Consider the following 15,952-nt stretch of genomic DNA (forward strand, 5'->3'; position numbering starts at 1 on the left):
CATCCCATCGAACAATTGAACACTTTTACAAATAGAGATCTAAATCAGATTGTGTGTGTGTGTGTGTGTGTACACGTACATGTGAACACACAGTTGTGTGTCATTGTAGAGACCACAGAGCAACCTCTAGTGTTCCTCAATCACTGTTTGTTAAAAAAAAAAAAAAGTGTTTTTTTTTTCAGGACATAGCAGAAAGTTTATTGTGGCTACCGTCAATAGGTTCTGCCCCCCCCCCCCCCCCACTGCCACCCCACATTTGCTCCCAAAGGAATTTTCTTCTTCTCCTTCTCCGTCTCCTTCTCCTTCTCCTTCTCCTTCTCCTTCTCCTTCTCCTTCTCCTTCTCCTTCTCTTTCTCCTTCTCCTTCTGCTCTTCCTCCTCCTCCTCTTCCTCCTCTTCCTCTTCCTCCTCTTCCTCCTTCCTCCTTCCTCCTCCTCTTCTCCCTCCTCTTCCTCCTCCTCTTCCTCCTCCTTCTCTTCTCCCTCCTATTCCTCCTCTTCCTCCTCCTCCTCCTCTTCCTCCTCCTCCTCCTTCCTCCTTCTCCCCCTCCTCTTCCTCTTCTTCCTCCTCTTCTTCCTCTTCCTCCTTCTCCTCCTCCTCTTCCTCCTCTTCCTCCTCTTCCTCCTCTTCCTCCTCCTCCTCTTCCTCTTATTTCTCCTATATTCTGTCTCTAAATGACTGGGAGATTGGCTGAGCAGTTTGAAAAATTGTGAGTGGAAATGGAGGGATCTGAGATTCAACTGGAAAAAGTATGGGTAGATGTTGGAAAGTAGCACTGGGAAGCTGCCTGAGTTCAAGCTCCTGGGAGTCCCTCTTTCTCTCGGTTTTCTGGGGTTGGGTACAGAGCTGCTGTCTGTGACCTGCTTTATGCTCGGGCCCAGACCGGAAGTCTCCTTTTTTTTTTTACTTTTTAAAACATAGTTTTGCTCTGGTCTGGAACTCACCAGACCAGTCTGACTGGCTGGTTGATGTCCAGGAACCCATCTCCTCAGTGTTCTGATTACAAATGTGAGCCACTATTCTTTCTTTTTTTTCTTTCTTTCTTTCTTTTTTTTTGTAAATCATCAGTTCTGGGAATTGAACTCAAGTCCTTATTGTAGTACAAACACTTTGCTGACTGAGCTGTTCGCCTGGCCCCTTGAAATTTGTCTTAACTGGATAGCAAAAGGACATTCTGTTATAAGTGTATAATATAAGGGATGAATTCTGTAGATTCTGGAAGGAACTCTGAGCAGGAAGCAGTTGTAATTTCTGCAGCATCATTTGGGATCACAGCTTAGGCAAACTGTGTATCTTTGCTCACATGTTACCTGTGCTCAGTTCTTTGTTGAGACCTGACGACGTAACCCTTCTGACTTTCTCTACTACTTGCCTGGCTAATAGTAGATACACGCCAGTATATGTGGAACTTGTTTCTGTTTGTGTGAGTGTATATGTGCATGTGTGTGTGTGGCTACATATATATGTGTATATATGCGTGGGCCAGACATTAACATCTCTTCTTTTTTTTTTCCTTGATCACCTTCCACCTTATGTTTTTGAGGCAGAATCTCTCATTGAACTGGAGCTTACCAGTTGGCCACAGTGGCTGGCCAGGAAGCCCCAGGGACTCTACTGCTGGGAGTATAGGGCTATAGAGCTATATTGTCAGAGTTCAGATTGTTTTTTAATATACATACATGCATGCATACATACATACATACATACATATGTAAATACATACTTATCACACACACACACACACATACACAGACACACTCTCTGAAATCAGGTCCTCATGCTTGCACAGCAGAACTTGAGTCATTGAATTGTCCCTCCATTTCCTAGATTTGAAGCATGTCTTTCTTGTTCAGCCACCTATCTAGCACCTTGGACATGAGAAGAATGGCAGCAAACAGTGCAGAACTGAAAACGTTTTCTCAGTAGGGCACAAGGATGGATGAGTGAGCCTTTACTCACCATGCTTCGGTTTGTAGCATCTTACCTCCCTCCATGGAGCCTGGACCAGGCAACCTTTTACGTTCTCTACGTTCTCATCAAATTCTGAGAATCTCTGATGCTTAATTTTTTTTTTTTTTTTTGTTTTTGTACTGCTATTATATTCTTTCTCTTAAAAGTATGTAATACAGAGATATGGAGTTACAAATGAGTTTCTTTCTTTCCATAGGTGAATTACAGAGAAAGATTGGCTTGAAAGTCCTTGAGATGAGAGGAAATGCAGTTGTTGGGTACTTGCAGTGCTTTGATCTGGAAGGCGAGTCTGGGTTAGTGGTACGAGCCATAGGAACAGCGTGTACTCTGGATAAATTAAGTAGCCCAGCAGCATTCCTTCCTGCATGCAATTCCCCATCCAAAGAAATGAAGGAGTAAGTATGACTCAGTGCACGTCTCTCACGGAGGGCTCTGTCTCCTACCTGCCAGCTCCCTTTGTTCTCACATCTTGGTAGTAGGGTTCAGCATACAGGTTTTTACTTATGTGATTTTTCTTAAATAATTCAGATCTTTAGAATCATCTATCCAAAGCATAAAATGAATATTTATGTCCTGTGTGGAACTTGCCTTCTGCTCTAGGAGATGCTTAACTGCAACTATGTTTACTGTTGGCAATGTGTAAAGAAGACTGCAGGTTGTCCTTATAGGGTTCTCAGGCTCCAGTGTCTCCCGTGTCTAGGCAGTTCATGAAAATCAAACCTTGGGTCTCATTAAGTAGCTGTACTGGGTTGTGTAAGGCAAGGTGAGCAAACTTCTCCCTACTCTTCACCTTCCCTCTTCCCTCCCTCCCTCCCTCCCTCCCTCCCTCCCTCCCTCCCTCCCTCCTTTCTTCCTTCTTTCCTTTTTCTTCTAATCTTTTCTTTTCCTCTTTAGAGGCTGGTTCTCACTTTGTTGCCCAGGCTGACCCAAAATTCTTGGCTTCAGGCTATCCTTAGCTTTATAGGAGCTGTAATGGAGCTCAGCACTGTGCATGCTTAAGTAAACCTTTGCTTTGAAAGACCAGGTATTAAATATTTCAGACACTGGCAGTTTAGACTGTTTTTATTTATAAAACACACACACACACACACACACACACACACACACACACACCTCATAAAAGAAAACAAACAAAACCTGGAAAGCACCCTCCCACCTAGTACTAGACAAAAACAACAGCAACAACAACAACAACAGCAACAAGTATAAGAAATCCCTTCAAAAGAGTTCCCAGCCCATGATCTAAGGGCATTTAGACTTATAGATTGCTTGAAGGTTGTGTGCTCAGTACAGCCAATCAGGGTTACTATGGCTGTGAAACACCATGACCAAAGGAACTTGGGGTAGAAGGAGTTATTTGGCTTATACTTCTGCATCACTGTTCATGATTGAAGGAAGTCAGGACAAGACTCTAGCAGAGTAGGAACCTGGGGGTAGGAGCTGATGCAGACCATGGAGGGGCGCTGCTTCCTGGTTTGCTCCTCATGGCTTGCTCATTGTGCTTTCTTATAGAACCCAGGACTACTAGCCCAGGGATGGCACTACCCACAATGGGCTTTTCCATCCTCACTAATTAAGAAAATGCACTACAGGCTTGTCTACAGCCAGATCTTACGGAGGCATTTTTCTGAATAGAGGTTCCCTGTTCTCAGATGACTAGCATGTGTCTTGTTGACATAAAAGTAGTCAGTACACCTCGTTAGGCAGGCTTGTCTCTGTGATTGACTTGGTCTGTGGTTTTTCACTTGTTTCAAAGGCAGATTCTGAGTATGGTTGGTGAGAGATAGCTTGCCCATGCCTAATCAGAAAATACTAAATCTGGAATACTCTAAAACTGGAAAAACAATACCAGTCCTCAAGAGCCTTGGGTTTTGGAGCATTTAGATTTTGGAGGTTTTTAGGTTAGAAGTACTCAGCTAGTGAAGTTTACTCAAATATTGTAAAATCTAAGATGCTCGATGCTCTTGTTCTCAAGTATTTTAGCTAAGTACTCTTCTGAACTGTCAGTAGAGGATGTTGGAATGATTTTTTTTCTGTTGTAATAATTATGTTAAAAGTCTTGTTGGGGACCAGAGATGCTAACTCATCTATGTACCTGGAAGAACTCTGTGTAAGTGAGATGCCATTAGTTCTGTAAGGACCAGTGATCTAGAAGTAGTTCTGAGTTGAGGCTTGGAAAATGATGTGCTCAGGTAGGACAGACAGATACTGTAACCTTTGATGATGCTACCATGTAACTCTTCCATTGTCGCATCAGCTACACAAACTAGTGAGTGCTTCACTTATAGAGCAGATGATAGCATTTATATATTCATTTATAGAGCAGCCTCAGCTTGTCGTCTTTTGGCTTTTTTCTAGTTTAGATTATTAGGGGGCCAGGTTTCTGTAGATGAACAGTGTAACCCATTTCCTAGTTCAGCAGTAGTCAGCAGAAAGGAAATGGAAACAATTGCAAATCTCAAGAAAGTTTTTTTTTTTCTATTATCTTATTGAAAAAGGCAATTTTCCTTATCTTGAGCATACATTTGTTTAGCCTACTCTTTTGGAGGTCTTTAGTTATTTAAATTTTTCTCACAAAATTTAGCACAGTAGTAGCAAGTTTAATTGGGAAGTGTACTTGCAAATGAAATTAATTAAAAAGTTGTAACCTCTGTTTGTTTTATGTTCCATTAAAATGTGTCCTAAGGCTGGAGATATTTAAAGTATTGCCTAACATACATGAGGTTCTAGATGTGTGGTTCACAATCCTGTAATAAAAATGAATAAATATAAATTTGTCCTAAAAACCATGAACGTTTAGCTCATCCTTGTGGAATTAGATTGCATATAGATTCAGACACTACCCCTTTCCCATAGCAAATCTCATGAAAGACTTGCTTCTGGAAGCCAATTACCATGGTACATGCCTGTAGTCTCAGTGTTTGGGAGGCTGAAAGGCAGGACACTCTCAAGTTGGAGGGCAGCCTGGGCTACTTGGTAAGATTCTGCCTCTAAAACACACACACACACACACACAGACACACACAGACACACACACACACACACACATGCACACACATACGCATGCACGCACAAGACCTGAGTCTGCTTGCCCCCATCTAGTTTTACCTAAATGTCAAGAATGTGGGCTTCTGAAGGTTCATGTCTAAAGTAATCTATACACCAAGTTTTGAGTGAAAAGAAAGTGTTTTACTTGACAGACCTTAGAAAGATATAAACAACAGAGTTACACTCATGAGGAGACTTTGAATAATCCCTGGCGGGATTGTTTTTCTCCTTTCCCGTCACAGCCATTGACTTTAAATAGTGAGTCATAGAGTGAACTGTCTACCATGCATTATTAGGGTATTGGGAAGGCATCTTACAATGTAGGCCATGTTTCGAAACCCCTCAGGATTTAGGCTGCTCTGTTTCAACTGGCTGTCCTGTATTTGTTACAGGAATCAGTTTATGTGACGTTTTAACATTAATTATGATTTCTCTTATTATAACGGATGTCATCTTTGGTTATTACATAACATTATTGGTTTTAGGTTGGAATTTGGTAAAAGGGAACAGCTTGGATTTAATAGGTTATCTCAGTGAATGAGTTAAACACTGGATTGTGTTCTTTTGAGACAAACTTCCATACAAGGAGACGGTCTGAACTCAGAATACATCGTGGTAGTGCTCCAGTATACTTGAACTTTGATTTGATATCACACTTGGAAGCTTTACAGTGTCCCTAACATTTTACTTGCATTAATGACATGCACGCTCTCTCTCCGCAAGTCTCTTCTTTTAACTGTTGGTAGCAAAACAAATCCCTTTGCTTTTCCTCACTGAGCTTCATGGGGAAGTTGCATTCCATGTGATTCATCACTGCTCTGCACACAAAATGCTTTCTAAGGGACCTAAGTGTGAGCTCTTGTGTGCACGGAATAACCAAGTTGAGGAATTTGAAGGCCCTTCCTCACTTTAGCAGAGAGAAGACCCCATTCCCTCAGTTGTGTATGTAAAAGCAGGCCACCTCCAAGAGCTTTGCTGTGTCAGTCATCCTAAGCGCGTTTGGATTCATGTTACCCACAGCAGCAGAGCATCTGTCCTGCGTCAGTTTGAAGCCGTATCCTCTTGCAGTCTGGAGCCACATTAGCATTAGCCTGCATTGATGCATCTCTGCCGTCTGTTAGAGGCTGAGCTGCCCCGCTCATGTCCACTCCCGTCCCTCACGCCGTTTCTCTTCCTGCTGCCAGTCCTTATGTTCTTAGGTACCTTACTCTGCAAATTCTGGCTATAAAAACATAAGTAATTACTAAACTTTCCTCTTAGAAAGATATAAGTAATGGTATAAGCAATTTATATCTTAGTTTTAAAGAACATGTCAACTCTGTATTTGACCTTTCACTTTTGTGGGTGATCCCTCCCATAAATATAATAGGAAGTCCTGTTTTGATGAGAATGAAAGCAAGTATGTTAAAGATAAAAACCTTAAAATTCAAGTCTTAGTAGTCTTTCTTAGTTCCATTGACAATTATGCTTGCTGTTTTTCTTATTGACAGTTCTTGATTTTACTAATCTGACTCTTTAAAATTATCTATCCTAACACATTAATTATTAGCGGTTCTCTTTTAATTTCAACTTTTTGCGTGCTAGGAATTAAAATATAAGTTTTCTCCTTTAACAAAAGCTCCTTTGAAATAATTTTAACATAGCTTTTGCAACCTGTTGTATGTGTTGTTTTCTTTTCTTCCACTTTGACCACAAATTCCTTCAGGTCTCCGCTGGTTCATCCTCCAAGCCATGGATGCCGCTCGACTCACAACAGCCCAATTCACACTGCTACTGGCTCACGACTCACTCAGAACTTCTCTGTGTCTGTTCCCACTCTCATCTATACTGGTACGAGACTGCTCAGACGCCAGAGCTGGGGAGAGGCAGGCCACGGACACAGTGGCTGCAGAGACAGGCAGGCAGGCAGGTAGTGTAGGCAGGTCCCATGAGACTTTACTTCTTCCCTTTCTTACATTTGCTCCAGCTTCACTGAAGGACTTCTATTTAGCTGACACAAAGGCTCTGACTATGGAAGTGAAGGGGTTTTTCAGCTTCCAGAGTCTCTTCCACAGATCCTCTCTGAGCCCTGTGATTTTGTGTTTTGCATTCTGAGAGCCCTCTAATTGTATTCATATGAACATTTCTGTGTTGTTTAGAATTGAAATTAATACACTTCGAAGTGAAGTAGACACCACCACTTTGATCTGCTTATTTTCTTTATGTACAAAGTCTGTAGGGTTTTGAGGCAGTAGGGTCTGTTTGATTCTGTGGAAGAGGGTTATTGGAAAAACAGGTAAGCAACTGTGTGCATCAATGCAGTGTTTCTATGTAGCTCTACGTGTTGTCCTCTTCGCTGCTGTGTTTTTAGCTGTAGCACTCTGATGCTATAGGATAAGGAAACAGGTTTTCTTTCAGAGATACTTACGTGTGTGTAAATATGAAGATAGTTACAGATATTTCCACACACCATTTGTGGCCATCACTTTCGTTTGTAACTTACAAAAACATTTATTTAAAATATTTTGTTATTTATTTTTTGTTTCTCCTTTTAATATATTTATATATATATATTTTAATCCCCATTAGTCTACCATTTCATGCTTCTTTGCTTTTCCACTTGGCTTATTAACTGTTTCAATGCAGATAATATTTATCTGGAGAATGATGAATGGTTAAACAGCAGTTCTTTGTCCTTGGCCTCATTCCCAGCTCCACACTTAAGAAATGACTGCCGGCCCCACCCCAGTTCTTTCCTGATGGTTGGATCATGCTGCCAACTGTCAAGCCCTTTGGCACATGATGGCTTAATATGTCTCCACCTTCTTCTGGCAGGCTTCCGTTCAATGAGGATCCCAATCCCAATCCTCACTCATCAGGACCCTCAACCCCTCTGAAAAACCAAACTTATTCCTTTTCACCTTCCAAGTCCTACAGTCGGCAGTCCTCTTCTTCTGACACAGATTTGAGTTTGACACCCAAGACTGGTAAGGCGCTTCCACCCACCGTTTGTGTTTCCTGTAAGAACTTGTTTCTGTTCCTTGTTAGCTGCCCATCCAAACCTTTCCTCCTGATTTTGCATTTAAGTTAAAGTTAATGTGAATGCTGATCATTTCCGTTATTAAGGTTAATTTTTTTTTTGTAGAGACACTATTTTGTTTGGAAAGTGACATTTTAATTAATTTAATTATTGTTGATATTAAGTTCAGAATTTAGTTTGGGTATTGACATTCTTCATTTCATGTTGAAGTCAAGAGGAATGCCATCTTAAAGCATTTGCATAGCAACCCTAGAGGTCTGCAATTGGGTTGCAGTTTTGAACCATGGTTCCTCTTAAGCATCTGATTAATTTATTTCTTATTCATTTTCATTTCAGAATCTTAGTTGTGTGTTTTTATTATGGGGATAGTTCAGAATGAGATAGTTGTATAGTACAGTACAGTTCATCTGATTTTTGGCTTAAGGTAAGCTCAGTGTAGAGTATTGCCTTGAGTTTAACTAGAAAACAGAAAACGAAAAAAATTAAAGAGGATGTGATATTAGTCACATCTATTTGTTAATTTGTTTACATGCTAACTTAAAAGGTAATATAAATATTGATCATTTTGGTTTTTAAAATTTTTTTTATAGAGGAATTATTTTGTTTGGAGAGTGACATTTTAACTAGCTAGTCATTCTTGATATCAAGTTTATACCATCAGGTGCTTAGCATTGCTACTCTCGCTCTCCAGGTTGAAACTGCAGTTTAAATTTTTCTCATCCTTGAGTATTTTTCAATTTATTAAATTTATAATTACCCCTTTCTTTTTGTTTTATGAATAGTTTCTGGGTTTTTGTTAATGTTTTTTGATAAAAAGTTGATAAAAGATTAAATTAGCTTCTATGAGAGAATTCAATTACTTTTTTTTTTTTTTTTTTTTTTTTTTGGTTTTTTTCGAGACAGGGTTTCTCTTTATAGCCCTGGCTGTCCTGGAACTCACTCTGTAGACCAGGCTGGCCTCGAACTCAGAAATCCGCCTGCCTCTGCCTCCCAAGTGCTGGGATTAAAGGCGTGCGCCACCACCGCCCGGCGAGAATTCAATTACTTAAATAAAATTTTAAAGAAAGATTGAAAATTTAAAGGTTTACTATTTCTAGTATTTTAAGTACTAGAAATAGTTTTCCTATCAGATTGACTAAAATCATTTTTATTTGTATTATTTTGAATTTATCATCTTTAATAACCTTTGATGTTTTACTTTAGTGTTAGAAGAATTTATAAAATGGATCCAGATTTTTTGAAAACAATCAAAGCAAAATCTTATTTATTATAGATTTAATTTCTTTCTTTTTTTTATAAATTTGGTCACAATATAAACACTATAAACACCCATTTCTGTATTTTTATTACCATTCCTGTCACACCTCTCTAACACAGTCTATTTTGACAGCTACTTTATTTTTAAATATATACTCAGTTTTAACCCATTAAGCCAACTGCAGATCAGAAGTCCCTGAGAAAAGACTGTATCCTGCCTCCCAGTGCAGGCAGATTTTCCTGTTCTCTTTTTGCCTAGATGATAACGCGTTAGAACTGCTCTGGCTTAGCATCTACATTGTGTTAGGTATTATAAGTAATATAAAGATGACTTCAAATAGGCAGGAGGCTATGCAAAGGTTATTTGCAGAGAACACTCTCCATTTTGTATAAGAAACTGTAGTAGTTGTTCCTGGGATGGTGGTCATGGTGGTGGCCTCAGCACCATTCCTTACAGATGCTAAAGCCTTACTGTATAGAATTATGAATAACAGGGAAAAATATGGTAGCATTTTATAGTAGTAGATGCTTTGGAATGTGGCATTTTAACTGTCTTTGCCATAAAAATTGAACCATTCAAATTGTGATGAATTTTTAAAAAAAAGGAATAGGAGAGACTGGCCTTAGTGTTTATGACACTCAGAACAAGATAGATGGGATGGTATCGTCTCCTCTGAGCCTTTGTAGGCGCTGGAGACGAAACCAGCACCTTATGCATGCTGGGCAAGCACTCCACCTCAGCGTCTTCCTCAGCTCCTGCAGACGTTCAGAGACCAGATCTTATTAAGTTGCTGAGGCTGGTCTCTGCCTTGTGAGTGTGGCTGGGACTTGGGTGTGCTCTCATAAACAAGGAGATGTGACCATACCTCTGAAGCTTTGGTCTGCTCACTGGGTTCTAAGCTATTTTTCAATATGCTTACTGATTATGTTTTGCCACACCACATAAAGCTTAGAAAGTATTTTTTGTTTTTATGGCATTTTTTGTTTCTTAATTCTCACAAAATGACAAACATAATGATTGTACAGTCATAAGTGATGGAAGCTTTCTGACTGGCGTCAGATGTGCAAACAAGGGCTTCTGTAATACTGGTTCTTCAAACCTCCCTTATGAAGGGTGCAACTCTGACATACCCACCTATAAGCTGACTCTGGGTGCTCTGTTTGCCACCTTAGTAGCCTGTTGAGCCCTTTGCCACCTTTGCGTGATCTGTAGGGGGCTTGTCACTTCTCAGTTATGGAGTGACAGAGTCATGTTCTAAACCTTCTAAAGCTGAGGTTCCATGAGCATCCGTTCTTGCCTCTGTCAGTTGTCTGAGAAATAGAAGCTGACTTACTGTTTATAAACCGAGAAGTTACGAATAGAGCAATAAAGGGTGGCATGAGAAAGCTATTTTTCTGTTTATAATGAATGTAGTTTTGTTAGTTTCTTAACATTTTTTCATACTTTATTAGAATTTAATTTATAACATTTTTAAAAATGAGATTTTAAAAATGTTTTCCCCAGGTTCTTAATTACTAGGCCTGGAGTTTTTGAGTGCTGGTGTGGGTATATGACAGAGGTTTACTTGATTTGAGTTGACTTTACTTTCTTAGGCAGGGTGAGTGTATATATTTTTTACAGTACATAGGGTATTTGACCTTTACATGCAAATCTCTCATAGTACTATGATCAGATTAAAGTATGAAACATTTTAGAGGAAAGATAAAAGGATTAATGTTTACCTCAAAACTGGAGAGCAAAAACCTAGCTATTTTGAATTCATAATGCAATACTCTGATTATTTTTTTAATGAGTATCCCGTTAACACAAAAATATGTGGTATCTTAGCTAGTAACATTAGAAGGTGCCAAAATTTGCTACTTTAAGTAAGTGTTTAGGATTGAAGCAACAAGTATCTCACTGTAATGTAGAGTGGTGGTTATTCAGCCATACAAGTTCTTAAACACAGTCAACCAACCAACCAACCAACCAACCAACATAAATTGGGGGGCAATTTAATTATTTGAAGAAGCCAGTTAAAAGTGATGTAATGGTATAAAATCGTGCTAATGATTTAAAGTTTTTTAATGACTGCAGAATTTGAAAGGGCTATGTTAATTTAGAAGGTGTCCTTGGTTTGCATTATGTTGGCTAGGGCTCTGGGTGGGTGGGTTCCTAAGCTTGGTGTTTATTTGTCTGCATTTGAATCCATTTGATTGTTATGTTTTGCTCGTCACTGCTTTCCTTCTCCTGCATTTTCTGATCATCTTCTGAATCTGCATCTTTGCTACTTTCCTCCACAGCACCTTACCCACAGGGGCCGGGGATCTACCTGGGTCCCAGCTCCACCCCCCTCTCTTGTGGTTCCCTTCACCTTAAGTCCCGCCTCCTCTCGGAATCTAGCCTTACCCCTCATCACTCTAGCCTTGTCAGCCCTGTTCTGAGGAAAAGTGTTTCTTTCAGTGAAGAGTTGTTCCTGGCTGCTTCTGGTAGGATCACATTATGTCAGCTTTTTAAATAATCCCTTTATTTTAAATCATCTTTGAAAACATATTATTTTATACCATAAAGAATGATTGTGTGCTTTATATGTCTATTAGTGATTTTACTGACAGAGTTAATCAGAATTACAAAGATGCCATTGGAGGTTACTTGATGGATAATTATGAGTAGTCACTAAATTTTATATTTAACAAAAATTGTGTCTCAAGATGTGGATGTTTACTGTAATTGTCAGTGCCTAGGTTCTCACCCAGGTGTCTGTTGTAGATGCTTTGCTCCCCTCTCTCCATACCTGCTCCATCCACGTCAGACCTGTGCCATCCTGTTGCCAAACCATAAGGCTACATGAGAAAATGACTCTGTTTGAACCAGTTTAAGTCTCATTTTGGTGCTATTCTTTTATTATACATTTGTTTTCTTTCCACTACATTAATCAAGTTTTTCTGCTATGTTTTATGGTACTTTATTTATCACTGCAAGCTTACCTTTTATTTTGTGATTTTTTAATGCGCTTCATATAAAGATCTTAGTTTTATTTCCAGTTAGCATTGTATAGTCTCTATAAACCTTAAGATTGCTATAAGAAAAACTTTTGTTTTCAAAGAACGGAATGGGACTACACACATGCTAACTCTTGTTTCCTTATCCAAGAACAGCTAAAAATATGAACGTGAATTAGCTTCTCCCTACGGCACTGCAGTGAACTTGACTGGATGTGTCTTTAGCTTTGAGAGGGTGGGATTCACCCCAGCACTAGCCTGAGCCATCCCATCTCCATACAAGTCTTGGGCCATATTTGTCCTTGTGCTACTTTCAAAACAACAAAAAGTGCTAGGGAAAGGATGTAATATTAGCCTTAAAATACATCTAAGGGTGAGGAAGTAGAATTCTTTCATCCATGACTATGTACATTTGTGATGTGTTTACACGTGTGTGTTGATTTTTGTTAATGAACACATTCCATGTTGAGAGGAGGGCATCAGCAGAGTAAGCTTCATTCTGAAGGCTGATGCACTCTTAGCTCTCCTGTAGTTTTCACTTGAGCACCTACTATGTTTCTCCCCATAGTTCACCAGATATTTTGATGTGTTTAAATTGTTATCTTAGTAAGAGTTATTCTTTTGATTATTTTTATTAAAATTATCAACTTTTAAATATTGAATATTATCAAAGATTTGTTACCTTGTGTTAATATTCTTATTAGAATAAATTGATTCTAAAACAAGCTTTGACCATAACTTTGATATCTTACTTTAAAGAAACTTTTAGTATTGTAGAGTAAAATACATGTGTTAGTTACAATCTCAAAGTATGTTAAATATGTGGATGATTTTCTTGTATTTTGACACACTGTCTATGAAGATGAACGCACTTGAGCTTGCTGTTTTGTAGTTACTCGGTTGTTGTTTACATGCTGATGTCCTGTAGGAATGGGCAGTGGGAGTGCTGGAAAAGAAGGGGGGCCCTTTAAAGCTCTTTTACGGCAACAGACCCAGTCAGCGCTGGAGCAGCGGGTAAGAGTCCACTTTCTATCCTTGCTCTGTCGCGTGGCCTTGTGTGCCTGTGCTCCTGGGGCTTAAGAGCTTCGGAGAGGTGCTTGTCATCATTATCTATAACGTTGCAGCTTTAAAGTTCAGATGTATCTAAGATATCAAAGTAACTTATTCACCAATATTTTTAGTTTTAAAAAAAATCTGTAACTCTTCTGTTTTGTAGAGCTCTTTAAGATATTTGAATTGAATTTTAACTTTTTCCAATCTTTAAAATATTTCTTCTGAAAATACCCGTTGAATGCTGAAATCATTTCTAGTTTTCTTTAAAGTTGCAATATAGAGGAGAAAATGGTTAGTATTATTGCAGAAAACCATCTCAGTAATGGTCCCTTAAATTGGCGCTGTAGTATGTTAACATTTACCTGTTGGTGTCACTTTTGTCACTGTCCTGTTTATTAGATATGAGACATGGATTCTATTCTCTGTAGGTTAAAGTTAAGCCTGACTGTCTAGTATAATATGTTTATTTAAATGATCACATATAATGTTTACTTAATGTGTTGAGTGAGAAACTGAGTCTAGTTGTTGGATGATTTTTTTTCTCTCTCTCTTTATAAATGTCCTTGCTAAGGGAGGATCGCCTCATAGGTTCTGTAGAAGGCGGGTATGTTTCTAAATGTATGAGAGCCTGTTCCTTGTGCTAGAAGCTTCTCTACTTTTAATCGTGTTCTCTTAAGTTTTATTTGAGCTTTTAACAGCTGTTGCTAGCATTTTCTGAACTTGGTACTGTGAGGCTCATGCTGTTTTCTGCTAACGAACGCCGTGCATGGTTCCCTGTGTTCTGTCCTGTGCTTCAGACAGCTCCACAGCTTTCTTTGTGTCTGCTTTGGAAGCTGTAAGCACTTAGAGAAGTTTGTTTTGTGTGTTCGTTTTACACCAGTACTTGGGAGGGAACAAAGGTGAGACCCATAAAAATAGTGAAGCCCATAAAAGGCGTACCCTCCTGATGCAGTTTGATTCTGAGAATAGTCTGGTTTTTTCCTGATTCTATGACTGCAGTCAGTAAGTTTATTTTTTTCTTATGCTGCAAGTTGCAATATATATATATATGTGTGTGTATACATATAGTATGTATACATACATACTATATGTATACATATGCACACATATACATATATATATACACATATACATATACATATACACATACATACACACACACACACACACACACACACACACACTGTTTTACCTTTTTGACAAGGGTGGAGCAGGCAGAGCTGAAGCAGAGTCAAGTTGAGCTCTCCCCAGGTCTTGTTCCTCCAGGTATTTGGGACTGAGCCCAACGCCTCGTTAGGTCTTGTTAGGTCTTGTCTAGGCAAGCATCTTCCCACTGAGAGGTGTCCCAGCACCTGCTCTAGCCCTGTTCTTTGTTTTATACCCAGTTTTCAGCTACTCTCACCTTTTCAATAGCACCAGTCGTCATGGATAAAAACCAAACAGAGCCAAAGGTCAGAGCTATGAAGAAGAGGGCCAGAGTGGAGGTGCGGATGTCTGTTTACCATGTTTTTGGTAGAGTAGTTTTAGCTTTACCTTCTCCCATTTTTAATCCAGTTGATTGATGAATTGAGTGTACTGAAAATGTGACTATGTGAAGTACTGGTGACTTTAATGTACTTTTTGGCAATTTCATGGAGAAAAGAGTAAACTTATTTTGGATTGGGTTTAATAAAATTTGTGGATTTTATTTTGTTTTATTTGTTTTTGTTTTTTGAGATAGTATGTAATCTGAAACCAGACTACCATGGATCACTGTGTAGTTCAGGCTAGCCCTGATCTCATGATCATATTGCTTCAGCCTTGCAAATGCTGGGATTACAATGCCCATGTAAAAGTTGCGTGTGTGTGTGTGTGTGTGTTTTAATGTTTTAAATTGGAATAGAATTTCATCAGTCCCTTCTTTCCTTCCCCCTCTCCTCCTATGTCTACCTACACTCAAGTTGATATCCTCTTTTTAAGAATTATTATTCCATGTATACATATATATGCATATATATGCAAAAATATGGTTTTTGTTGCATCTGGTTTCAGGATTGACTACTCTGTGTAGACAACCAGTAAGCTGGCTCATCCCTGGGAGAAGCGAAGTCTTTTTAGTTGCTTGTAGTTCTTTGTCTAGGAGTAGGATCCCATGAAATTGTACCCCTTCTGTGTCGGCGTGTCCACGGATGTTGCTATCGCTCTGGCTTGTTTATGTTGCCATCCTAGGAGAGACTGTTTCAGCAGACTTTCGGGCTCTTACAGTTCTTCTGTCCCCTGTCCCTAGAGGTTCTCTGTGTCATAGATGCAGGAGCTGTGATGTAGATGTTTGTTTTGGGTCGGGCTCCCTGTGATCCCTACATGTCCAGTTGTGATTTTCTGTGATGGCCTCCATCTGCTGTAAAGCGAGGCTTCATGCCGAGGAGGGAGTGGTAGCTGCACCAACCTGTGTGTGTACCGATCGGATTTGTAGTTGTGGAATTGCACTGGCTTAGTTATGTGACTGTGGTAGATTGTTTTCTAATGTTCATGACCTCATTAGGTGGGAAGTGTTGCTTCAAATATGATTTCCCTTCTGTGAGTGGCTTTAAGTCTATTTAGACTGCTGTTGGTACCACAGCCATGTGAGTCACATGGAGGGCCA

The 15,952-nt window shown here is 39.4% G+C and overlaps 1 protein-coding gene across 4 annotated transcripts in view; it reads left to right on the top strand.

Annotated features, from left to right (window-relative positions):
* Nucleotides 1–15,952, top strand: part of C2cd5 (C2 calcium dependent domain containing 5) — an 86,676-nt gene that overhangs the window by 23,827 nt on the left and 46,897 nt on the right. For all 4 annotated transcript variants that reach the window (XM_028757621.1, XM_028757622.1, XM_028757624.1 and 1 more), the window contains exons 7-9: nt 2,167–2,365; nt 7,833–7,984; nt 13,205–13,290. In XM_028757621.1, coding sequence (XP_028613454.1) covers nt 2,167–2,365; nt 7,833–7,984; nt 13,205–13,290 — 437 coding nt within the window. The remainder of the gene's footprint in view (nt 1–2,166; nt 2,366–7,832; nt 7,985–13,204; nt 13,291–15,952) is intronic.

This window comes from Grammomys surdaster, unplaced genomic scaffold (assembly GCF_004785775.1).
Source record: "Grammomys surdaster isolate TR1022 unplaced genomic scaffold, NIH_TR_1.0 126176, whole genome shotgun sequence".
NCBI classification, from domain to species: domain Eukaryota; kingdom Metazoa; phylum Chordata; class Mammalia; order Rodentia; family Muridae; genus Grammomys; species Grammomys surdaster.